The sequence below is a fragment of the Apteryx rowi genome, unplaced genomic scaffold (assembly GCF_003343035.1).
Source record: "Apteryx rowi isolate R43461 unplaced genomic scaffold, aptRow1 scaffold_94, whole genome shotgun sequence".
NCBI lineage: Eukaryota > Metazoa > Chordata > Aves > Apterygiformes > Apterygidae > Apteryx > Apteryx rowi.
Window position 1 is genome coordinate 371,170 of NW_020451249.1, and position 26,486 is coordinate 397,655.

A 26,486-nucleotide genomic window follows, 5' to 3' on the forward strand; every position below is an offset into this window, starting at 1 on the left:
CAAGTGACATCACCCGGTCTTTCTCCAAGGGGTGGTAGCTGGTAGCCGAGAAAGGTAATATCGACGCGGCACGGGCGTTTTTTTGACGTGACCACTGCTCTGCCCTGGAAGAGCAGCTCATGTGTGTGAACGCCTCTCCGCAGCCCTTTTCAAAATGTTTGCACAGGGACAGTCATAAACCATGCCGTATTGACCCAAAGATGCAATCCAAGTTGTTTGAGTCTAGGCCTTATCTACATCACATTATCAGGACTCAGAGCCCAGATGCACCCCGGGAAGGGAGGGGACTGCGCGTGAGAGAGAGGGAAAGGCTTCGTCCCTTCTCTCCTGGCGCGGGGAGGGGACTGCGGGCAGAGCTGGGTAATGATTTGTCATTTCAAGGGCTGGGGTGTCTCTCTTTGTGGAGGAAACCTTGCCCGTGATTGACAGCAGGGCCGTTTTCCCCTCTTCCCTTGCTGTTGACAAGTAATAATGAAGCTTTGTCAGTCCATCATGGACATGGATATGCCCGATTATGTCGACTCCTTGGATTCTTCTTATACCATGCTGGAATTTGAAAACCTGCGGGTGCTTCCGAATAACACCGGTGAGATTTCTGTTCACTTCCTCTTGAATAACCTCTACTACTCTTGTCAAAAAGCTGAACGCCTAGAAAAGGCAGATAGGAGGTGCGGGGCAAAGGGTGGAAGGGGTAATATTTAAGCAGCTGACCTGTCAACTGCTGTTGCGTCTGCAGATATATTTGGGCTGAAATGGGACCCCTTCCCTTAAGGGTCGTATTTTGAGTTATTCTTTTCCTTAGTGTCACATCCTGAAGAGCCCACAAGGTATAGCAAATGTTGGTGGAGCTCCTGTTGGAACACCATAAGTTTGTCCCCCTGTATGACTTATGAGAGATGCTGTTGTTAATATTTCATCATTAAAAATTGTGTTCCATTCCCCTCTATGACCGAGGTTCAAATGTAATCCTTGGAAAAGACGCCATCTGTATTGTTACGACAGACCATGTGTCTGATTTTACTTGTTAGTAGGTACGTAGGTTGAGAAGCAATATCCGAACGAATACTTGTCTTATATCTTTGCTACCAAGATTATCCAAAAGCCTTTACAACGCACACAGAAATTGGCTGTGAGACGTAAGTTTTTATATACAAGCACTTCCACTTTGTTCACAGAAATATAGCGTACTGCATGGTATTTGGGATTTGAATAGTGAAAAGTAGTCTGACTTAAAGCAAGTACTATTCTATGACATTAACTATTCACTGCCTGAAAAATAAAGGATATAGTAGTCATACAACATACAACTAATCATGTAGCTGAATAAGATTCCAGTGTTAGCAATGCCTTTGGAGCGTTTTGGCAACATTTCATTTAATTTGTTAAGAATCTTAGTGAAATTAAGAAGGGCTTTTCACTGTCTTGCATTTGCTCATTAATTGTCTCATCAAAAGAAATCAGGGTTTCAGAATGTCTTTTGCCCACAATGTAAAATGATTAGACTTATTAATCTGGAACATGGAGGACGTCAGTAGGTAAGTAAAGTTAAAAGACCGAGATAAATTTGAATTTAAAGCTGACTTCAGGAAAAGCTCTGTTTGTCCCTAAGTAAACGATTTTCAATTATTTTTGCCAGTGCCAGATAGACTGGATCTTATTTCTTATTATTTTTGCCGAAAGGTTTCCATATGCCGTCCTACTCCAGAAATGTTATTCAACACAGATGTTCCGCTTTGTTTCTGAACAACAAGATACTTTGCTTTTTACTGTGGTACAAATTTTCTCAAAATTCACTGTATTTTTGCAAATTAAACTACCAAAATCTGTTTGGGGCTCTTTACGTTGTTTCATTCAGTGGAACTGACAGGTTCAGTTTTTCTGAAGTTTACCTAGAGCAGTATTGGGTTATTTGCCTAGCTGTTAATGAGTAACTGGTTCTCTCAGGAACTAGCTGTTTTGAAATTAGCTTGTTTGTCTTGGGTAAGTGTCCTCTTCTACAGTTTGTAAAAATAACTTCAAAAAAGAGCTGAAATGTCCATGCATGGAAATATTCTACTAATCAGCTAAGTTCAGTTCCCACATACACCCCAAAAGGGCAGTTCACACAGATACTCTGTAGTTCCAGAAATGTTTTTAAAATTTGTTAAAATCAAGAAATAAGCTCACTTTAGGTAATGTTTGTAAAAAATCATGTATTGTTTTAAACCATGTCTTTCTCAGTGTGTAAGATTATTCTGTATCTGCCTTATTGAATCTAATAGCAGTTTTGCTCTATATGTGAACACAAACAGGATGGGGTGCAATATGTATTTTAATGCAATTAGGACTGTTTCTTACATCCTGAGTAATTTTTTTTAGTGAAAAATGGAATATTTTCAAATAAGGCAATTTTTTTAAAAACTAAATTTCCTTCTTTGGGATATTTTTTCATCAAAATTTTGATTTGATTAATGGTGTGGAGCACTTCTGGTGTTAAGCTTTCTGTTTCAGAAAGCTGCTATAGTTTTGAGTTACACTTTGATATATATTTTGGATTCTCCACCTTTAAGTAGCCCATAATTTGCCAAATATTTTGAGATTAATTCAAAAATAAAGAATAGAACCCATTATGGGAGCGGAGGAGGAATATAAAGAAATTGTCTGTTTCAAACAGAAAGAATAGCAAAAGGAAATGAATGAAAATCAAGGCTAATCCTGCCTTTCCTTTATAAAATATGTGTTGTAGCTGCAGAAATATTCCCATTTGGTGCAAACTTGTTTCCTTTATCTTGGCTGCCATTACAAGGCGTATTCTCACTTTGTTTTTATGTGCTGTTAATGCCTGTTTCCTCACACTCTCATCAGAGCTGTCATTTTTGCTTAATATATTGCACTGATTCTCTGGCCGGGTGTCAGTGGACACCTTCTCCCGTGGTGGTGCTCGTTTCGCTGTCCCAGCCTGCCGGCACCGTGCCGATCCCTGGGGTGCCGGCCCGACCTTGGAGAACCCCATTCCCAGCCCAGCCGCAGCCTGTGAAAAAGCGATCAGGGATATTTTTCCAGGCAGAAGGTGCAGTGTCCAGCCGTGCCACAAGCACGCGTGCCTGCGATGAGCTTTGGCCTTTCTGCTTGGCCTGACCCACGTGTGCCCCAGCTCTCGGTGCTAGCTCCGCTCCGGCCCTGCATTTGCATGCCCAGGTTTTGCAGCGGCGGTTTTGGGCAGCTAGTTTGAGTGCGTATGTGTGCCCTAAAACTGCATTTACATGCCCTTTGCATTCTAGCCCGGCACGTGTGATTCAGCGCGTGGGATGTGTCTCTGCTAGCTGCAAAGTGAGTGCGCCAGAGCCAGGACCAGCTTTGGTTTCTGGGCGTGTAAAAGCTAAAGCCATTTTGGAAAATACTGCAAGATCATTGTCCTGCAGGAAAGCGCATTTAGAAGAGATAGGGACTGCCTTGAAGAGTTCAGCAGCCAGTAAAATAATGGAAAAGAAAAGCAGCAGAGAGGTTTGCAGGGACCATGCCAAGCTCCAGCTCTGAGTGGAAGCCAGATACCATTTGCCAGCAGCATGAAACCATCCTCACTGTCATTTTTTATAACTGCAAAACTTAACATCTTCATTTCAGCCCTGATTTGGTAATGATTTACATCGCGTGGGCAGTGTGTAACAAAAATTGCTGTGCATTCTGGCCGCGAGCTTGATGCCCCCCAGAAGCCGCCGAAGCTGCTGAGATAAGCTCGTCATTGCTAGGCAGGCTGTGCTCTTGGATTGAAACACAGATTTTTCTGCCCCTGCCTATCCCACTGACAGTCCCAGTGAGGACTCTGGCCACAACGATAGGCCTTCAGCTCAGTCTAGGACCTGTGCAAGATCAAGATGAGTTATGATCTGGGCTTTTACATGAGCAGCTGCATCCCTCCAGGAGAAGTTTCAGAGCTACTGCGTTTGGCCTGGATTAGGAGTTGCTCGGTTATACCGTGGCAATGAGTATCTAGAGCTGATATATGTCTCTGAGCATCTCTAACCAGGGTGGTGGAGACAGTTGGGAGTTTGTTTCAGTTGCTGTGAGCCCGGCTCAGCTCTGGGGAGGTTGGTGACTTGTGTCTGTCAGGGCTGAAGTAGATGGTCTCCAGTTCTCAGCTGATTTCACAGGCAGGGAAGTGCGCTGGGAGGGAGTCTGGCTTTCCTCTGCCTTTCGTAGCAGACAGCAGTCCAGGAAAAACCCAGACATTCCCCAAATCCTGGGTAGGGTGGAAAGCCACGCCAAAAACATTCTTCCCGCGCGCATGGTATTTGTTGTACATTTGCTCTCCTCTGTGCTAATTCTCATTTGGAACTCATCATTAGTCGGTAACCTGGTTTTATAATTAACATTATTAATTAAAATTAACCATTACAATTAACGTGCTTACTGGCTGAGGACTTTCCTTTTCTTTATTTTTTTTTTATACTTTCCAGTCAGCTCCATCCTTGTTGAAAAAGACACATGACTACCTACCAGGAGCTAGACTTTTAGGTATATATGCTCACAGTCTGCCTAACGTATACACAGTCTAATGTATAGGTGTCCAGCTGAATTGTAGCCTATGGGCTTTTTTGTGTTTTCACAGGTACAAGTGAGGGCAAAATTTAGCTCAGTAACTTCCATGGGCCCTCACATGTTCAGAGCTCATGGTCCTTCCCCAAGTAAAACTGGATTTAGAGCCAGATTGTGAATTTCTTCCTCTCGTTAGTAAGCAGTTCCTCACATGTCCTACTGACATAAGGAGGAAAAAGGCTTCTCTGATGAGTAAATGCTTTCCAGTGTCAGGGTACGTTTTGCAATCTGGACTCAGTTGAGGACTGAAGAGTCCATTGGAGACCCAAATTGTATGATTTTGGCTCGATTCCTCTGAAGTCAGTAGAGAAAGCATGGGTGGAGTGGGGAGAAAAATTGGCTTTCTTATCTTTATTTCTGTTGTGCAACTTTTTTAATGGAATCCAGCACACTCTGAGCGTTTGTTTATGATCACATGCTTGTTCAAAAAACAACAACAAATGGATGGAGTAATTGATATATAAATATTTAGCAGTAGGTACAGTTATGCTGGAAAGAGTATTCTAGTACAGCTCATTTTGTACTTAATTATCAAGCACTATAAGACTAAGAAAATCAATGTAAATCACCATTAAGCACCTCAGACATAGACTAAGTTTCCTGCTGACAAAGGTCAGATCTGGGAGCATCTCATGTGGATTTGGGGAAGAGGTAAATTTCTGTCATTACGACCTAAGAAAGATTCAAATGTTGTCATTTTTCTTCTCATGTTACCTCCATCTCACTGCAATCTACTTATTTATTCATCCCTGTAGCAGAAGATGACATTTAGATTAAAACATTTTGGGGGGCGAGGGAAGGAAAACTGACTTTCATGTTTGTACAACATGAGTCACAGTCAGTCCTGACCTTGTTCAGGAGGCAGTGTAAGAAAATAAGTGGCTAATATTAAAAATAAAACCTGACAAGTCACTAGAATGATTAAAAATTTTAAAGAAAATTTAAATACCTTTTCATCCAAAACCAATTATGGAAAAAATTTTCATTTTAAAGCCTTTTTTTTGCTGAAAGCATGAACATGTAAGTTTTTAAGAGTTCATTTAATGTTAAAGACTTCATTCCCTAGCTAAAAAAGTGTCTAGTTTTTGAAAAGCTAAAGCTGTTTCAGCTTTATTTTTTTTTGGCTCTTGATTGCAATTTTTATTGAATAGCAAATATTTTCACTATAAATTTTTTATGTGTATTCATATACAAAAATAGCATTCTCTCTGCCTTGCTCTGCATATATACACGTTGTGTGGGGATGATCCGAAGCTATTTTTATGCATTATGCTTTAGAAAACTTTCTCTAGACTGTCTGGATTAGTGCCCTTCCTTTCATGCCGATTCCTCCCCTTTGAGCAACTTTCTCTACGGTTTGCTCATTGCTCGATACAACAGCAGCGGAGTTTTGCTCAGTGCTGTCTGGCTCGCCGGCGGGGTGGGATGCTGCTTGTCCCAAAAACTTTGCCTGGGTCATTGCAGCACGAGATTGGCTCCTCTGGAGCGAAAAGCACGCTCCCAGAGGAACAAGAATTTCATAAACTGTCCTGCAGCGAGTGCCCAGGTCAGGACAGACTACGCACACATTCCACCTCCAAGCAAGACGTAAACAGTGTCATCTGGGTCTTTTCAAGTGTCTCGGTTTTTTTTTTTCCGAGCTGTGCCTCAAATTAGGAGGATTAAGAAGGCAGCACGTCTGGTGGTTAAGGGAGAACTTTAAAGGCGGATTTTCAGCAGTGTATACACACGGCCCCGGCCCGGCGGGGGCAGAGCTATTCCTGCCCCAAATGAGCGAGTGCAAACAGAGGCCGTGACAGAGGGCATTCATATGACCTAATTTTAGGTGCCTAATTTAGAAGGTGGGTCTCCCTGCACCCCTCTGAAACTGGTAGAAAGCAATGGGCCTCTTCAGAGGGCAATTCAGAGAATGACCCAGACTTAGGAGAACTAAGATGACCTTTGTGAGAGCTGCTGCCCTCTCTTCTAGCTGCCGAGGAGCTCAGAGCAGCAGTCTGTTATCACAGACACCTTCGTCACGTGCACGAAGTCGTTCATCCTTCCTGTCTCTGCTATCTCCCGCTGCCTTCTAATTACTGAGGCTAATGACGTCCTTCCCACTGTCTTCTGTGGGCACCAGCTTTGAACCACGTTCTTCAGATATGTCACTGGGGAGGTTGCTCTCTGCCTCTTAAAAGCATATATCTCACATCTGGACAAGGTTTCTCTGCACATAGCATGAAAAGTAGTAGTAATTGTTCAATTCTCACGAACGCACCGAGGTTACGTGGGTTGAAATGTTTCGGTTCACTGAGGCAATGGAAAGCACCAAAGGTGAGCGAGTTACCGTTAGCTGTGGTTGAGAAGGGCATGACTGGCAATCCGGAGGCTTGGCTACCGACGGATTCCACGAGTGCATGTGTGCACGGGTGCGCAGGGCAGGCTCAGTGCGTGGCCTGTGGACGCCGTCAGGTGATTCTGGTTTCTCTCGCGGGGAGGTCTAAGGGGCTCTGTGCTCTGCCTGCAGAGGCCATTGCAGCCGAGTCGACAAACACCAACCTGCTCACCAACGGCATCGGCTCCCTCTGCTCCATTTGCGGGGATCGGGCAACCGGCAAACACTACGGAGCATCCAGCTGTGACGGGTGCAAGGGCTTCTTCAGGAGGAGCGTCCGCAAGAACCACGTCTATTCCTGCAGGTACTGACCCCTGCTATTATAAATTCATACAATTTATCGGCGTTGTACATAACTTGGGGTGGATATCAGAACTTACAGTGGGGCCCCCAGATGATGAATTAACATGATGTGAGTGCTAACGTAATACTGCAATTTGGGTTCTGATTGGAAAAGAGGGAGCTAAGGAGTAAGGGGCTCCTAGCTCATCTCAGACCCTGACACCTTTTGTGACACTGAGCAATCCAGTTCATGAGTTCCTTGTCGCTATTTTCCCCATGATATAAACCAAAGGAAACTTATAGACTCAAGGACTGACATGCGCATAAAACGTAGGTACAACTTCTGGGTGTGGAGTGACACTGTGACCTCACCACAATCTAGCAAGAGAATGCCAAGGTGGTGAAAGACCAAAGATCCAGAGATTTCTTTTCAAGTGAGACCTTTCCTGCTTTTCCTGGTAATATCTGACACGAAAGCAACAAGCCTCCAAGAACCTGTCACCTCTGAAGCCTCTATCTCCCCCACAGCTTCTCCATTTTTGCTGTCAAACATATTAAAATACATACACTAGCATATCACTGGCTACTTTACAATCGCCCTGAGAACCTACTATGAACCAGCAATGATTCATGTCCACATATACACAGGTATACATTTGAGTGAATTTTTTGCCAGGAGGAGGCTATAAATTATACAGCAGATATCTTGGCTGACCTTAGAAAAATGGTGTTTATTTTAAAGCAGGAGGAAAAAAAAAAACAAAGTGGAAGCCCTTCATCTCTAATTAAAACCTGGAAGTTCCCTTTCTGTTCCAAAGTGTTTCCTCCTTTAAGGGCATTCCAAATTTTTGCACCACGAGTCACCCTGTTTGCTCAAAATGCTCCTGGGGTGCTTATCACTCCAGAACACACCAGCCATGGCAGACACCCTGTTTGATAGTGCTGCCCGCCCTCACGACGACCATCCCAGGCACCATATGATCCCAGCAGGAGGAGGAAATAGCTACTACTGATTTTTTTGAAATTCCTCCCGGGAGCGCAGTCGTTGCCCCTCCCCAGGAATCCGTGAATCACTGTGCGATATTTGGCAGTTCAGGGAAGGGCTGCAGAATCAAAGCCAAGCAAACGGCAAATACTCCCCTGTCTGCGAATCCTTATTTGGTGAGCAGTGCTGTTTTTAGCACAACCCAGAGCCCTGTTGTTTATCGCAGATGTGAATTCCTTGGAAAGTCTTCGAGCCTTTGTACCTTTGGCTTCAGACCAGCCTGTGAAACTGCCTCAGCTTTTACAACCTGATGATGGTCCCCGAGCAAACTGCGTTGTCTCTTCTCTCCATGGCAGATCCCTGTTCCCTTGCTTTACCGCTGCAGCGAAGGCTGCCAAGCCTATGTAGGCCAGTCCTCGGGGCACGTATAGGTTCCCAAATCCACCATGGAAATGGAGAGGAATTAGGGCGGGTGGTCTCAGTCGTGCTTCCAGCTAGCATAAGCCCAGCGGTGGTGGAGGTGAGGAATCCGGCCAAGCCAGCATTTGATACCACGCCTTTCTGACAACCCCTCTGGCTCTTCCCTGGGTTCAGACAGTGCATAGGGCGATGAAGACTGGGGCTGCATTTGGGGCTGCCCAGGGCTGCCGGCGTGCAAGCAAGGCTGGTTGCTCCATGTTTCTTCCATGTCCTCCCAGGTTCAGCCGACAGTGTGTGATAGACAAAGACAAGAGGAACCAGTGCCGATACTGCAGGCTGAAGAAATGCTTCAGGGCCGGCATGAAGAAAGAAGGTAGGTGCAACCGGACCTACCTTGCTGTTTCAAACTGCCTGCTGCCTCTGACTGACTTTCACTGCGGTGGAGGACAGTGAAGAGCAACGACAGCCCTGACACTGGGACACCATGCCCATGGGTCGCAGTGAGAGATTTCTTGTTCTCGCAAGAAAACCCTGTTTCCCATCTCAGCAGATGGGAATTTCAGCTGGAGCCCTGAGCCAGTATTCGTTCAGACTAAATTATCTTGGGGAGGCTGGTCTCTTTAGGTTATTCTTATACTGGGAAAGGGATGGGCTTCTTCAGGGATCACTTCAGAGCATCCAAAGCCAGACTGTAGCTCTGAATTGCCCATGGAAGGCATTTCTCAATGAGATGAAGCTATAGATGATCTTCACCAGGCCAAAGCTACTCCTGGTACACACGTTCTTCTAGTATCTTTTATTAAATAGACATTTAGATCCTTTGTTTCTCTGTCATTGGTTTGCTGGAAGGTGTCACACAGGGAGCCTTTTGCGCCCCATGAAGTGGGAGAGAAGCCGAGAGGCCGTGCAGCACAGGGCACGTGTGGCTCCTGGACAGGGTAATGGAGTCACTGCCTGGCCTTGACAACTCGCTTCCAATCTCAGGTGTAGTTTTGTCTATTTAGCCTGTAAGTGCTTCACAATAGAAATTTCCTTGCTATGTATCTGATAGGGCGATTCCTAATCTCAGCTGTAATGATCTCAGCTAGGACCTGCCCTCATAAATCTCATAAACACTAACAGTTGACTACTGCAGCGTGGTGTTTGGTGATTGCCTTGGCTGATGCTCCTGTGACTTGCTGCAAACTCGGGAGTGAGGTGCAGGCAAAACACGATGCCCTGCGGATCAAGACCTGTTCCTCCGTGGCACAGGGCACACAGGCAGGGCTCCCGAAGGCACTCTGCGTCCATCCTAGCTGTGTCCTGCTGAGTTTGGACCTGGGTCAGAGCCAAGCCCTTGAGCATTACTATCGTCACGGTGGCAGCATGATTATAGAGCGACTATAAGTGCCAATACTGGTGGGTCAATCAAGCATTAACTGGTGCTTTTTGTTGTGTTTCACACTATTTGCGTGTTAAGGAACAGGTGGACCATGATGGGACGCCTGGGCTCCAGTGAATATCCGTGCCACAGGATTAAACACCCATTACCATAAGGGGTGAAATCATGGTTCCATTGGAGCCACGGAGAAATTTGTCAACAATTTCTGGTAATTCATAAGATTACACTGATGAGGAAAAAAATTTCTTTCCAAACTTCTGACTGTATCTTTTCCTGGAGAACACAGATATCTTGCAATTTGTCATAGGTCATGCAGGCAGCAAAAAATGCCTGCTGGTTTAGTTTAGAAGAAACAAGTAAATACAGAAGCTGGAAAAAAGAAAGAAAAAAAAGAAAAAAAGTAGCCCTTAAAATAATAAAGACCAAACCAAAGCTGATTGTCAGGATCTAGCCAATTCAACGTGGGGATGAAGTCAGTCGTTGATGCAGCAAGCTCCACAGCTTGGAAATGGTGAAATCTGGTTATCAGCTCCATTCTTTGAGTTGAAGCATGGGTTTTTTATTGGTTTTATGGCAAAAGTTATAAAAACTTGGCTCATTCATTCATTATCGATTGCAGCTCTATAGCAGATGACTCATTTCAAGTTCCACATAGTCACATTCTTTGAAACTTTTTTATGAGTGCACAGTCAGGTTGTGTGCTAGCAAACTGCTCGCGTGTTTGGTAAGACAGATTTTAAAGCACCTTGAGCAACTGCTTTACAGAACTGAGCTGAACAGAACTGTGTGCACAGCCTGTGTGCAGAACCGTGAAAGAAATTTTCTTGCACAACTGTGTGCACAAAAAGAACACAGTTATTTGCTTTAGGGTGGTTCTAGATTAATATTAAACAGTATTGTGAAGCATTAGGGTAGAAGAGAAACGGTGTCTTGGGCTAGAGCATTATTAGGACCATACAAAGGTTTGTGCATTATTTTCTGGCAGCATGCACCGATTTATGTTGGGGACCAGAGCCACGATGCACACGCTCAGTTGTGTCCAGCGGTGATGGCACCGGCACACAGTGGTTGGACATGCTCTGCCTTCGGCACACCGTTTTTCAGCCAGCCCGTATAAAAGCAATCAGATTTTCCAGGGTGTGGTACTAACGTTTCCTCACAGGAGAGGGGAAGAAACTGGAAACGACTGTTATTGCGGCTGGTGTCTGCTGACACCCCTGGGGTGGGTTTGGCTGGGGTCCCGTCACCCCCATGGCAGAAGCTGCTCCAGCCACCACCACCATCTGCCCGAGGGGCTTTGCATGCAATATTGGAAAACCCGCCGGTCCCCAAATGTTCTCCTCTGGGCAAAACTAGCTGACAAGCTGGAATTCTTGAACCAGAGGGATTTTTTTTTTTTCCCCCCAATCTTCCTGTGTTGTAAGATGTGATGTGACGCATTTGGGTCTTTCTTTCTCTCTTTCTCTCTCTCTCTTTTTTTTTTTTTTTTCCCTGTTGGAAACAACTCTAATGTATAAGCGATTTCGAGAGGCGATATATTAGCTAGCTTTGCAGAATGGAAACTTCTGCCCTAAAGTAAAAGCTGTATAATGCAAAGACTTGAGCTAGCTTTAGGCCGGCTGTCCCTAGGGGAAGCAGTGCAGCGGCAGGACCATGGGTCCCAGCACAGTCAATCCGGTGGGTGCAGGGCAGCCAAGCCAAGGTCCTGGGGGCCTGGGCAGAGGCTGTCACGAGAGGTATCATCAGCTTCCCTTAGGTTTCTTTGTTGGTGCAGTCAGGACTTTAATCCTGCTTTCCAAAAGGACCAAGGAGTGTCCCGTATGAGAGCTGGGCGCCTCCAGAGAGGATATTTGGCACAGGAACATCTGAAGCGGTCAGCCGCGTTGCGAAGGGGTCCAGGTCCCGTCGGCGCCAGTAAGAGCAAGGAAGGGCCAAAACTTGAGGCTTGTGGAAAATCCACTCTTCAGGTTTCTTGGAAATAAGCTCACCTCAGAAACGCTTCTATCCCAACTACAGTTGATTAATAATTCACTTCAGGAACGACAAGTAAACAGCCATTACAGCTGGGATGAGGGGAGGCAAAGGCTTGCTTGGCTGCCTTCTTGTCTCCTGAGGTGCTGCTATGATCAGCCTTAAAGATTTTGGTCACTATGGTATTAATGGAGAAGGTGTACACCAGATATTTAAACACCCAAAGAAAACAGTAGGATACTACTTTTAGCATCTTACTGAGATCATGTTTGACCTTGAATAAATTAGCAGGGCATGTTTTTTTCAGATGAGCCAGGTCATCAAATCCCGTTGAGTCAAGCATCTAATAACCTTGGAGTCTTTTGAAATGCCCAGCGTTACACTGTCAGTTTGCTAGTGAAGAAAGAAGGGTTAATATTTAACCTCTCATCCCCTTTAAAGTAATTTATGAATGTTTATGAACACCTTTAGCTTTATGCAGAAGTAAAAAGAATTATTGTACCACCTACTGTCACATCACAGTAGGATTTGAGGCTGGCTTTATTTATTTTGGTTAAATTGGACAGGTTTATAGGACTGTTTTGTCAGTGTTTCACAGGACCTCTATCTTGCGTCCCACCTACGGTTTTCACATCTCTTCTGCCAGCTTTTGAAAGTCTGGGATCCCAGGTCATTGCAAAGACAGATGGAAAAGTTAAAGGATCTTTGCTGCTTTGATAAAAATCATAAATCAGATGACAGCACATGAAAGGCTTAAGTGTATATATACCACTGGGGTTTATTTCCAAAGACAATGTATCACACCTACAATATCAGAGACAGCTTGGGGAAAAAAATTATCTTGTGCATATAAATTAGTCAGACTCATCTACTCAGCCCATGCAGCAGAACGGGTGACCGACAGCTCGTTTATTAATATGATTCCAAACCCATCAGCATTAAATGAGGATGTTTATTAGTACGGAGTCATTAACTCGTGGGCCAAGGAGGGTTTTCACCTGTGTAGTCACCGTGGAAAGTTACTGGTTTGCTGCGGTCCGCTTCAAATCAATGCCTGCGCCCTTATTTATTGGCTTCCCCGGAGGTTCCTTGTCACATGCGCTGTGCCTATGTGGCAAGGTGGCAAGGACAAAATGTTTGGGAAACATGGGCTTGTTGCAATTCCACAAACACACGGCTGTTTGCTCAAGAGCCCCCACGTGTGCTTTGCAGCCTGCCAGCCGCCCGGCGCGTTGGACACGTGCCCCACGGCAGCAGGGCCCAGGCTTGCTCCAAACACGAAAACTCGACCGCCAGCTCCCCTGCGTCAGACGGAGGATATGTCTGTTTTTGCGTTTGCTTCCCACAGTCGGGAATGAATTCCCTGCTGCTCCCCGGGGACGTGGTCGGACCCCGGGGCACGGTCGTGCCGTCTCTCCGCCGTTCCTCCGGGAAAAGCCCCGGCGGTGCCCTCGCTTCCTTCGGCCGGCAGCTTCGCCGCGAGCTGCTCCGCTGGCGTCTCCTTGCGCAGAGGCTGTTTCCAAGCCGGATAACACCCTGCGCGGCTCGAGGCTCTCCGGGCCAGCCCTCGCAACCGGCACCGATCGGAAAACGCCTCAAGCAACGGTCCGAAGGCAACCTCGGGGAAACGGCCCACGGCACAGGCTGGCAATAGTGGACCGTGGGAGACAGCGCTGGGGGCTGAGTTCTTCCCGCAAGTTTGCCTGATTCCCGCGACTGCAAAGCGCCGGCCGTGCTCACGTTCGAGCCGCTGCGCCCTGCGGCAGTCCCGATGCCTCGCCGCAAACGGCCTATCCCTTATTTTTTTACGAGCCCAATATAATTACCACATAGCAATAGATTAATTTTGTGGCAGGTGAAACATTAACTCCCTTTTGTATCTTATTCCATAGCATCTTGGGTACTTTTAGCGATAACGCCAAAATCACCTTGAGAAAGTTGGCTTGTACCATCCACTTACACTTGAAGGTTGACCTTATCAGCGCATGAGGGAAGCACTGAAATATGTGCTGTAAAAGGAACTCGAAAGGAAAAGGGAACGAGGCCTCTTAAAGGCATCTGGGCGTCGGGGGCGAGGAATAGGTCTGCCAGGTTTTGTAGGTCCTGTGTAAAATAAGATGCATAGCTTGGTTAGCGAGCCAAAATTTTTAACGTTTCTTGTAAGTGAGACAGAGCTACTGGGGGGAACGTCCGTTATGAAACCAGGCACAAAAGTTTGGCTTGGGACTTTCCAAGAAAGGCCGCGATAACGCGAATTCAGGCAGGTTTGTTCCTGCTCAGCGTTGGATGCTGCTGCTGGTTTTTCTGATGTGTCCGAAGCACCTAAGTCTATGAAGGGTTAATATATTCTGAAGATTAATCGCACGGGATGTTTTATCTCCTATAACCAGCTTCACCTTTGGACGGGTGGGCATCCCTGGCCGAACGGCCTCTTCCTCCGTGCACAGGGTAACGTGTGCTGCTGAGCTAGGCTTAGCAGAGCCTCGCAGGGCCTGCGCTTGCTCCTCTTTAACCCAATGCCTAATAGCAGCGCTGACATGAGATACGGGCTGCTGGCTTCTGCGGGTGGAAAAGCAAGGCGGCAGCGTTGCAGGCTTGCTTTCGTTCGAGCAGTTTTGCGGAGGAACCAGGCCCTAAGCTGCATTCCCTCAACTACATTTCACGTGACCAGCGCAGTATAAATGATTTATGCTGCGATTTTGTTGGGGGAAAAATTTCTTAGGGGTCCTGGGTTTGCTCACTATCTGGTGTAAGAGAGTCCTGGTCCTCGAACGATGTTTTTGAAGGCAAAAACAGGGGAAAGCCATGCTTTGGGAGAGTCTGTTTTTCTCTGATTTATGTCTGTGTAATATCTGTAGCCTGAAAAGGCTCTTATGCTGCATATGGGAGAGTTGCATCTTTTAAAACAGAGCCAGGCCCTTGCAGTCGTCACACTACCGCTAGGAGTCATTCAGTCGCTTGGAGGTGTAGAATCAAAAATGGCTTTGATGGGACCACCCTGTCCCCCAGCCTGAGCACCCGCCAGCCACGACAGCACGCCCTGCTCGGGACTGAGCCGGCCGGGATTTAACAGCGAGGCTACACCCCAAATCCTTGAAAATAAATGCTATGCTTCTGTCGATAACAGGATATTGATTTCGTCACTAGCTGCCTGTTTTCTGCCCTTTCACTTTGTTGGCCTCCCATCAGAGGCAGGTTAGGAAAACAGATAAGCGGTTTGATCTGAGCTCCCAAAAAAAAATCGGGCTTCCCACCCTCTGTGAGAAACGACGCTTGTCCTTCAGGAGCAGCCCACCCTCGCGCGGCAAGGGGGAATCGCTCGGAGCTGCCGCTCACGTGACGAGGGCGGCCCCGCAACCCCCAAAGCTGTGGTCACCTGCGGTATCAGCACCAGCATCTTTCCTCCAGGCTCACCAGGGAGAAGGCACCGGGGAGACACCAGCTTTGTCAGTATGACCGTGAATCCGGTCAGAGAAATGTGCCCTGTCCAAAGAGAGATGTCTGCTCCGAAGCAAGGCATGGTGGTGTTAGGAAAAGTCTCTAAACAGGGATGGCTAAATAGTTCAGGTGTTGCTGAATCTGCAAAAATAATGCTTGCTGGAGTCCTGGTTGCCGCCTGGGGAGGGCGGTCAGGGGACAGCGCAGCACCAGAGCGAGACCAGACCCGGTTCTGCTGACCTGCAGATCTGGTGACAAACTGTCCGCTTTTGCGACAAAACCGCGCTCTGTGGCATCCAAGGAGTTAAAGCACAGAGCAAGTAGCACTGACAGCTAAGTCTGAGTCATCCCTGTAAATAAAACCAAAAGGAGTCTGGAATTATTGTACAGAGAAGCGGGGATGTACTGTGTTATCACCACATGCTAAATCTTTCTGCTCCCTCTGCATTAAGGAGCTGGCAATTGAATTTCTGAACTGTATGTAGCCAAAGAGGTATGAACCGTCAGGAAAATGTTGAGTCTGCGTTCAGGTTCCTTCCTTCAGCTTCATCTGGGGTTGTTCTCCGCTGGCCTGAGGTCTCGGCAAGACAATAGGGTTCAGGAGGGAGACTAGCACTGAAAACAAGGTTGTTCTAAGACTAAATCCTGCTTTTTAGTTTGCTGCTGTTTTGCTTGATTGCAGCAGTAGAGCCTATTCCATTCTGAGTCTGTTTTGCAAAAATAATCTGCTAAAGTGCAATAATGTTATGTTCAGCATGCAGGTGCCACTGAGCATGAGGCTAGGTATGGTCTGTGCTTCGGGGAAAAGGATGGTGAAAGGGGTGGAATGGACCTCAGAAAATCAGCTTTTTTTCTGATTCGCCATGACATGACCATATCTTTCTGTTTGCAAAAACCCTACGGCTGATCTTCCCTGTGCAGTGGTCACTAGTACATTTGTGGCTCCGTGGCAGACCTCAGGCCAACTGATATCTTCCTAATTCGTGCCATCAAACAGAGATTTCATCCCAGTCACCTCTGTGTCAGGTGAAAGCTCGGTACGGTTGTGAGCAGATAATACCCTGTTTTCTCAATGGGGAAGCTTTTGCTGGTGTCTCAGCAGGTCTCCGAAGGCTTGACACCTTGTGTTCTGTAAATGACTTTCCTTGCTTAAGTGAATTTATAGTGTGTTCAGAGGCGCATTATATCACTGTTCCTAAACAGGACACTTTGAAACAGATTTGCAGTAGTGATTTCCATAGGCTTCCAACAGATCCTGAAAGAAATCCCTGCTAAGTTTATTTCCTTAATTACGTATGGGCATCAGCTTCTGAGTTACAGGCTCATTGATTAGGAGTGATCTAAGAAATCAGCAGCATGATGAGCAAGGCTGAAGGAAAGGTTTGAAGTGAATTTAAGCCTCCTTTCTTCTGAGTTTCTTTAATGAAATGACTCTGCCTGCTCCTTCTCAGTGGTAGTGATGTCCCCCTGGAGAACGCTATCTAGGATGCCTCAGCGACACTTTGAGGCTGCTTTGAGGTGGAGTTGGAGAATGGCTTTTCCAATGCTGCCGTAACATGAGATGAGTCCTACAGAGCAGGTATTCTGCCATAGCTAGAGGCCAGGCGAGGGGTTATCTCAATGTGGAGATGACAAAAAGGGAGGAGAGGACACCACTCCGACAGTGCTGTGCCCTTCCAGGCCTAAGTAAAAGAGGTCAACACTCACATGACCAAAGTCCCTCCGAGCTGCTGCAGCAAACCTCCCTGGAATCAGCTAACCTCCCGCAGAGGGCACCTTCCCCGAGGCAAACTGCATTATCTCCCTCCTTTGCTCCTGTGCTTGGCCTTCTCATTCCCATTTCCCTGTCCTGGGGACCCATTTACTCTCATTCCAGTGTCAAGCAAGGGTGGAAGGTCTTGCAGGTGCTAAAGCCCCATCCACTGTTGTTTGGGGACCTCTGCGGAGAAGGTGGAATTACAGGTGATACATCGCTTGAGTTTTGCAGTGATTGCCAATTTTCGGTTAACCAGTTCAGAGGTGAAGTGCTGAAAACACATCCTTATCGACTTAGAAAACGCCTAGCTAATTGCCAGGTTCTCCCTGATAGCAAATAGTAACTAACATCAGCTATTAGTTATGCGGGAAATTTGCAGCTAACGCAACCGGTGCCCTCTCTCCTCTCAGCTGTGCAGAATGAACGTGACAGGATCAGCATTCGCAGAAGCAGCTACGAGGACAACGGCTCGCTGTCAATCAACGTACTCACTCAGGCTGAAGCCATGGCACAGCAGGTATGAAATGCATAAACAATCTTCTAAAAGAGTATATGGCCTTCAGCTATTCCACGTGGGGTTATGAACTCACTAAACCAATCAGGGCTGAACTTCTTCTGCCCTTGGATGGCTTGGCTCTGGCACAAAACCTGGCACTGGGAAGAAAATACATTAAAGATATCCAAAAGCAGACAGTAAAAATCCTTGGCTCGTTATCAAGACACCTTGTCCTGCAAGGAGCAGACGCAGCCTTTGGCATGTGGGACGCAAAACTGAAGTTCTAAGAACTCAGGGATGTTAAAGACCCCAGGTCCCTTCTGCACCAAGCCTAAATTGTTGCTTCACCCCTGAAAAGTCTCTGCATTTCATGCACAAGTTTTTTCCTCATTGCTATACAGCACAATCTGCCCTGAACATAACATTGCCCTCATGGTCAGTTATATCTTTGTAACTTCATTGCCAGGTTAACAATTTTAGTGTGGAGGGGGGAAAGCTAATAAAATTGCTTAAACTAATTGCTGATTCCTTTCTTATTTCACGTTCATGAATATTATCCTGCAAGTCGTTTAAACTCCTATGCAAATATACTCTTTCCACTGAGACATATGGCCCAGATTTGCATATCACATACACCAATCCTTCCACTTCTTTTTCAGAAATTTACTACATTTTAACCTCCTCGCCCACACACAGCTCTTTAGAGATCGAAATGTGTGGTTTGTATCCCAGACGGCTACTGGGGGGGGAAAGGATGAACGCAGGCCACGCATTTTGCTGGTTTAAGTTATTGCCGAGAAGCTAAGACCCAGTGCTGCTGTCTACTGCTAGGAAAGGGAATAGGAGTAAAACTGCCTCCTTGCCCAGCCCTGCGAGCTGGGGAAGGAGGAGAGGACGGAGGGGAGTCTGTTGGGACGGAGCACCACCTCGTGGAGGCTTCGCAGCCGGCTGTCCATGGGACAGCGCGCACCGCTGAGCACGTAGCTGTGCAACTGCCACCCCAAACGTTGTGTCAGAGACCGGATGAGATTCACACCTTTGCAGGATCCTCCTGTCATTAACAAACTGTTGCTACTGAGGGAGAACGTGTTTAAGCGTGTTTGATGAGATGTTCTGGATGACACAACCCCACCGATCTGGCCCGAAGGCAACCTGCTCGTTTTTCTTTCAGTATTCATCGCTGAGTCCAGCGCACAGCGCGGATATCGCAATGAAGAAGGTTGCGACGATCAACGATGTGTGCGAGTCTATGAAACAGCAGCTTCTGGTCTTGGTGGAGTGGGCAAAATACATCCCAGCCTTCTGCGAGCTTCCGCTTGACGACCAGGTAATACGCCAATGCCTCTCCCTCAAACCCACCACCTCCGATACGAATTCCCAGCTGTGCCTTTAGCAGGGCAGTTTCACACTAATGTGTAGATCACCTTACGCAGAGCAACAGCTCCCAGCAGGGGAGGAAGAGTAATAAAGAACAGGGAGTCCAACCAGTTGAAGTCCAAAAAAATGAAGTTGAACACTCCAATATGCACAAGGACCCAGTCCAAACAGGACTAGTTTTCCTCCTATTGATGCCTGAGAGTTGAAGATAAAAGCCATTTATTTCCTGAGAACTAAAGCAGCCCAGTCCTCCTTGCTCTTTCAGCTGAAAACAGCTTCTTGTTTCATTTGTCATGAACACAGCACTTCTGAAAAGCGAAGTCAAGATATACTAATAATTTCTAGCTCGTAATCTGCAGATCTGACATATCTAAACACAAGCTGACTTTGGCCTAATCTAAACAGCAATAGCTCACTGTTCTGTTCGCTGGTTTTAAAATGTAATATCTTCTCTTTCTTCTCTGCCATCTCCAGGTTGCCTTACTCAGAGCCCACGCAGGGGAACACCTGCTCCTTGGGGTAGCCAAGCGGTCAATACCATATACTGATTTTCTGTTATTAGGTAAAGTAGTGAAATTCACTCCTGCTGTTTAATTTGCACACACAAGTCATTGCCAAATATGCTGTCTACCTTAAATCCCCTCTGTATTCACCCTGCCAAGGAACAGCTCACTGGTCCTCTGCTGAATGTGTTTAAATCGTTGCCAGACTTACCCTCAGAGAAGGCCATGTTGTTGTCACGGACAAAATAGACACAGTCTGCACATCTGGCTTGAAACTAAGTGCTTGGGAAGGTCTCTGGAGAAGAGTAAAAAGGAACAGGCAAATTCATTGTGACTTTTAAAACTGCTCCCTTACTGATTTGAAATTGCGAATGAAAAAAAAAACCAGTATTTGAATGGGATCTCAAACTGTGTAGCCTTGTTTTTGTAGCTGAAATTGCCAGGACGCAGGCAATGGAGAATTTGGATATTGGTGCTTAAAATCTTAGCAGACTGGTCTATTAAAAATTAGAGTGCAAATAGATATTTTCTTTTCATGTAGTCCTCTGCCATCGAAAACACAGACAAGATTATTCTTGGAAAAATGAGAAGAAATACTGACCTTGACAGCTGCACATTCAAGCAAAAGAGGGAGGGAGAACTTTATCTAAAAAAAAAACAAAAAACCCCACACACTGAAAACTAAACAACAGTAAGCAACACTTGCAGATGCTAGATATAGCAGGGAGTAAATCAGTACAGAATATGGACCATACATGCGTATGGTGTGATTGCACCAGCATGTGTAGACTAGACAATTAAGGACCTAAGACTCTAAGTAGATATTTGCTCGTCAATCCTGAATTTGAGTATGAAATTGGATGCTGGAAATCTATAGCACACGGGCATGGTGACTATCAAATACACGCCTCTGGTAGCTTCTGGCTGGCTAATTTACCATGTCCGCAGAGCAAGAGCAAACATCTGATGCTGAACTTCTCTCATCTCCCAGGGAATGATTTCATCATCCCAATGCACTGCCCAGAACTGGAGATTGCTCGTGTGGCCACCAGAATCTTGGATGAATTGGTGAAGCCCTTGAGAGACATCCAGATAGATGACAATGAGTACGCTTGCCTTAAAGCCATCATCTTCTTTGATCCAGGTAAGCTTCCTTCCTACTTATGAAGGTGAGAACAGGGTTTGCAAAGGAGTTAACGTGTTACAAAAGGATAATGGAAATAGGGCAACAGGCAGAGAAATACACCTCGCCCTCTCCCTCCGGCGGATGCATTTCTAGAAGCAATGCCATACTTCAGATTCACACCAAGGTCTGTGGTCTGTTCAGCAGAGCAAAGGAAGGCCCCAGAACTGCGTTTTTGGCTCTTGCTTGAAGCACGAGCTCTACAGAGATTCACAGCACGGATGGTAGCTTGGTGCATGCAGCACGCGCAGTGCAGCGAGTTACTGCATCTCCCTTCATGGCTGAGGTCTGGGAAGGGCAACATCCATCATGGCATTTCTGGAAAATGCTGCTGCTGTTGGTCCTCAGCTATTTTGTTCCATGCCTGAAAAGCACCCTTGCAAAGAAGGTGATATTAGAGGTGACAGAGGTACTGGGGGAAGGAGACAGAGATGTAGGCAGGCTGTGAATCCCAGGGTGGCTGAGATCTCTCTGATAAGCAGGACAACCCCTCAGCAGCAGTTCTGCATTTCACCCTGTCTCCTGCTGTAGTGAGCAAGATTTAGCAGTGCAGCAAGGACATGTTGGAAGTGACCTGTTCCTGAACGCTTCTTTATTATTTAGCAAGTGCTAACTCCAGCCAGACCGGTGTGCAAACTTTGCAGAACCTAGAGGAGTTTTGCTGCTTCTGTAACTTGGCTTCAGGAAGGCCCATCAGTATGAAATGAAGGAGATGGCTATTAAGGACATACATGCCTATACTGAATTATGCATAAGAGAAGTGAGTCCACTGAGCAGCGGCATCAGGGTTCAGAAAGGAGCATTAAAAACCACAGAGAGCTGGTTGTGCAGGGTATTGAGTACCCAGAAATACCAAGGCTGCTTGTTAATGGATCTTGCTGGCATCCAATACCAACTGAGACTGAAAAGCAGAAGGTGGCAAGGAGACTGGGGAAACAGATAGAAGCAAACAAAAGCTTGTTGTGAAACTTATTTCAGCCAGCGCAAGTTTCTTTCCTGTCCTTCTGCTTCTGCACACCTATAGCACAGACATGATCCCCTCTTGGTACAGCATTCGAGTCCCTTTAGTGTGTATTTCCCTGCAGCCTGGAGAAGAGCAGGGGGAACAATTCCAAGCCCAGAATAATGCCCTTTTGTCTTTGCCATGTATTATCACGGAGAAATTACAGTATCTACCGTTAATTATCTTTTGCTATGTTCTCTGATTTGAAATCAAGATACAGGAGTTTTACAAACATTATGAACTTTGGCTACCCACAGAGCTTACTGTAAACCTGTATAAGGATCAGCCATGTTATCAAGTTATTCAGCTTGACAAATTATCTTCTCAGCTGATCAGTGTCTGGGTGAAGTTTTAGGACATCGCAAACGTGAGGCGTTGTGATTTCATCTGAAAGGAAAAAAGTGCAAACCTCTATAAAGGTCAAAATTTTCCACACTAAAAAGTGGGCATACCCATGGAGTCACACGCTGGCATGCAGAAACTTGTTAACCACTTTATCTAATCTCTTGGCATGGTGATCCCTAAAATGTGCTGCTCGTGAATTCTTTGTAGACTATGAAGGAGACTGTTCAATGAGCCAGAAATCTCAATTTTAGATAGCAGGAAAGGCAGGAGAGGAGAGCTGTAAATCCTGGCACTACGCCTTATCCTTCTGCTGAGAAAGGAGATAGAGAAGTTGGAGAAGTCAAAGGGAAGAGAAGCAGGGGAAGAAGTGGTGCAGTGTGCCAGGTGGGAGGGAGAGACAGTGGCTGAGCAGGAATGGGTGAGGTCTGGGGGCTCAGTCAGACATCAGTGAGGTCCTGGAAGGAAACGGGTTTAAGAGTTGTTGCTTGAGGGCACATTTACTTGATCAAGCAAAACTGGACCAGTGATCCATGAAAAATGGATCGACCACAGGTCAAACACAGGAAATCAAGACAACAATCGAATGCTGCAGCCATTGTATTTGCAGCACTGTGGCAAAGTAAAGATTTCTGGATGAAGCTGTGTCCATGTTGTTCCTGTGGAGAAGAGTGAAGGAGCTGTAGGAAGCTCCTTGTCCAGGAGAAGTTAGCAGTGTGGGTCAGGTGCTGGTGAATTAGCCAGAAAGATGGTCTTCTGTCCTCAGGGATGCAATGAAAGAAAATATGTCAGTGGTTTGCTTTTCAGAAGCACTAAACCTGCATGGATTTAGTGGGAGTAGTTAGGACTCAGAGTTTTCAGGGAAAAAAATCCAGTCCCTTTACTTAGACAATAAATATGGTTCAGGTTCAAAATCCTTCCTCTTTGCTAAGGGCAGTGGCCAGGTATACCTGCCTGAATCAAGCTCTTGTCTTCTTACTATTTCCCATCAAATAGCCCATTCTACATCAGATATGAAACAGTGGCAGCCCGATGTTAATCTGTCAGACAAACTTGGAGACACTGAGAAATCACCGTCAAAGGGTCCCTGATGTTTCTTCCTTTTCCCTCTACAGAGCCCGACTGACAGATAACACCTTTCGGTTGCACATGCCGGCAATTAACTTCATTTCTTTCCCTCCCAGACTGCAAAGGCCTGAGTGAGCCTGGGAAGGTGAAGAACATGCGATTCCAGGTCCAAGTCAACCTGGAGGACTACATCAATGATCGCCAGTATGACTCACGAGGCCGGTTCAGCGACATCCTCCTCCTCCTGCCACCGCTTCAGAGCATCACCTGGCAGATGATAGAGCAGGTCCAGTTCGTGAAGCTCTTCGGTGTGGCGCGGATCGACAGCTTGCTGCAGGAAATGCTGCTGGGAGGTACAAACCCTGCTGAGAAAGAACAGCAAAGTGGTCACGTTTCAAAGCCGCTACAGGGCTTCATGCCTGGGGTTGTGGTCCTGTTCTGGAGGAAAAGGGAGCACATATGGTAGAGAAAACAAAACATTGGCCTGGGAGGGGGGAAGTGAAGGCTCAGGATGGACAGTGGCTCACATCTGGGTCCGTCTCGCTGCAGTCCCGTCCCCTCGCCATTCTTCACACCAGCTGAAGACTTGACTTTAAGGCAACAAACCAAACTGATGCAGTTTGCAAGGCAACCACGCAGTTTTGTTAGCAACATGCAAAAATTGTAACTATATGGGAAACCCTGGTAAGGGCAGTAACTGGGACACACACGCACACATACACACACACACACACCAGTGCCGTCAGTTGTTAGCTGAAACTCCAGCCATGCAGAGGGGTTTATCCCTCAACAGTGAAAAAAGGCTGAGAGCAGAGGACAGCAGGAGCAAGAAGGAAGCAAAGACGAGCCAAGCAATTAACCCCACTCACGAACAAACCTCCCACATTCCTTAAAAAAAAAAAAGAGACTTGACACAGTTCATCTGACTTGGTAACTACGCAAAAAATGATGTCTTTTCCATCTTCCACTGCAGGTACTAGCATTGATCTCCAGTACCAGTCCGGGCCTCCCAACCTCAACCTGGACCCTCTGCCAGGACACGTTCTCCCAAGCAGCATGAGTTCTGTGATTCACACCGCTCCAGACCGTACGTCTCCATTTTTACACCCTCAGTGGCAGCACAGTGAAGGGTCTGGATAGGAGAAGCAGTTAAGAAAAAGAATTTTAGGTTTATTTATATATTTAAGCATTACACTCGAAACAGAGTTCACATTCCCCCCTTGCTGATTTCCGTTACTGTGAAATCTAGAAATACGCTTCCAAAAATAAGCTGAGATTTTTCACATAATAGCATGACCCTGAAGCTTGGACTTTTGAGATGCTACCAAACATCACAAGAGTAAAAAAATATCAGGAATGTTGACAGTACATTTCTTTGAGCACAGACAGTACTAGGAAATACCACAGAGGAGCACACACAGTCATTAGTGGCAAGAATTTCCCTACGTAAAGCGTCTTGGTTAATGTCAACCAGAACACAATATGACCTGACTACAAGACCATCATCACCCACTCTGGGCACTGCTGCTAGGGAAAGTCTTTTTGTTAAGGCACTTATCCACTGTAATAGCAAACAGACTGTGCTATTACAAAAAAATGCAGAAGAGCTGTAATTTAACAGCCTCTGCCGTGTAATCATAATGTCTTCCACATACACACAGTCTCCTTCTGCCAGTTATGATCGCATACCTCTCGTAGCAGCTTTTGCTCTTTCTCATCCGTGTAGACACAGCCACTGTGTTTTTTCGCTCTTCATTTTTTTTCCAAGTCACCTTGCACCAAGGGAACCTAGGGAGATGCTGACCAGGAAACATTTTTGGTTCTGTAAATGAAGCACAGTGGCCAGCAGGCTGAGCTCTCTTCTGACTAGGAGAGAAGGGACTGAAAAGCAGCTGGGGGAAAAGCATTTCCCAAATGCAAAACACCTGGAAGATGTGGCACGTGCGTAACTGTCCACCCTGTGCCTTGTCACAAGCCAGGAAGGAAGCAAAGACCCGGATTTTGGAAGGAACCTGCCCCCCACCCAACCCCAAGCACCTGCTCTTGGTTCATAGGACAGTTTCCTGATTTTGTTTGGACCCTGCTCTGCCGAACGGCATCCACATGCATTTTAATCCTTTGTTTCTTTTCTCTCCCACAGCATCTCCTGACACATCCCTTCCATCTCCTTCTACAAGCACAGGCAGTGAAGACTATAAACTAGGTCCTAGCGCAGGCCCCGCCGCTGTAGCGCAGATCTTGCCTCAGACAGTTATACCCAAGCAGGAAATTTTATAGGCTGAGGTGGAAGGAGAAGCTGGGAGCTATATGGAAACCTTGCCGAAAATGAAACGGGCCCTTTCTTTTTGCAGAGGCAAAGCACAGCAATTCCCTGCTTGTAACCGGATCGCTCGGTCACACTCTTTCCTGCCCGTGAGTAAAGCATCAGCCACCAGCCCGCGGAGCGACTGAGCCGCGCCACCGGCCTTCCCGCGCTATCGCCCTCCTTTCACAAGTGATTGGGATTAATACGCTTTTCCAGTAGGACCAAGACTGTAAGCTCTTCGGAGCAGGGCTTTTGATTGCGTTTGTTATCACCTAGCACCGCGTGATCACGACCTTTTTTAAAGCCTTCAGCCGCTGTTGTCATAAAAACAAATGCCTTATATAGCTCCTGTTAATTGTTAACGAGTGCAACACATCTTGAATTGTCAGTATGAGAAGGTCTATTCCCATTAAAAGTTGAGTTACACTCCCATTTCTCCTGCTGTAGTTTAAAGAAGAAGATCTTCATAACCCTTAGCAGGCCAAGCCTTTCTTATTCCACACAGACTTGACTTAATCTACATAGACCAGCTAATGTAATGCTGCTGAATTATGATTTGCAGACCTAGTTTAATTTAGACACGGGGATGATCAGGAGCTCCAAGGTCTCAATATTTGTTATCTTCCATAATTTAATACTGAAATCCCTTCTGTTGCAATTGATAAACAGCCAGGAATGGATAAAAGCATTCTTAGTTCTCATCCGAAACTCGGCTTGGTGACCTGTACGTAGGAGGCAGGACACGCTTGTAGAAGCTAGAATTCACCCATGAGGCAAGTCAGCTGCGGTCTCTACTTTCTTGTGTGCACATCTAACCAACCGATATGAGACAACACCTAGGACCTCGACATCAGACCACTCTTGGTAAGTCTGATAAAACCCACAGCTGGTAGTAAGCTCAAAAAGCTGCTGACTTACCAAATCGGCTCTTTGTGCTTTACGTAAACTCTTGCTGCAATCATATATGGAAAAAGCAACAGGTCTAAAGAAAACGCTACAAGACTTTCCCCAGTGCACAGAAGCGATT

General features: G+C 46.2%; 1 protein-coding gene across 3 annotated transcripts; it reads left to right on the forward strand.

Annotated features, from left to right (window-relative positions):
- Positions 1-471: 471 nt before the first annotated feature.
- LOC112978493 (hepatocyte nuclear factor 4-beta-like) lies at positions 472-25,431 on the forward strand. Of its 3 annotated transcripts, XM_026092068.1 has the most exons (11): positions 472-586; positions 1,406-1,409; positions 7,053-7,253; positions 8,915-9,009; positions 17,593-17,699; positions 18,850-19,005; positions 19,530-19,617; positions 20,550-20,702; positions 23,271-23,507; positions 24,128-24,241; positions 25,295-25,431. In XM_026092068.1, exons 1-11 carry the CDS (start codon positions 472-474, stop codon positions 25,429-25,431), a joined length of 1,407 nt encoding a protein of 468 aa, XP_025947853.1. The 3 variants fall into 3 exon arrangements, with proteins under 3 accessions (XP_025947853.1, XP_025947852.1, XP_025947855.1); XM_026092067.1 differs by lacking the exon at positions 1,406-1,409 and having other exon boundaries at positions 472-597; positions 7,060-7,253; XM_026092070.1 differs by lacking the exon at positions 1,406-1,409 and having other exon boundaries at positions 7,082-7,253.
- Positions 25,432-26,486: the final 1,055 nt, after the last annotated feature.

What these genes read in the sequence shown, in the direction of transcription:
- LOC112978493 (XM_026092067.1), top strand. Translation starts at nt 472, where the DNA reads ATGAAGCTTTGTCAGTCCATCATGGACATGGATATGCCCGATTATGTC. An exon ending in CATCATCTTCTTTGATCCAG is followed by an intron (nt 20,703 to 23,270) that starts GTAAGCTTCCTT and finishes TTTCCCTCCCAG; the next exon opens with ACTGCAAAGGCCTGAGTGAG. An exon ending in GATTCACACCGCTCCAGACC is followed by an intron (nt 24,242 to 25,294) that starts GTACGTCTCCAT and finishes TCTCTCCCACAG; the next exon opens with CATCTCCTGACACATCCCTT.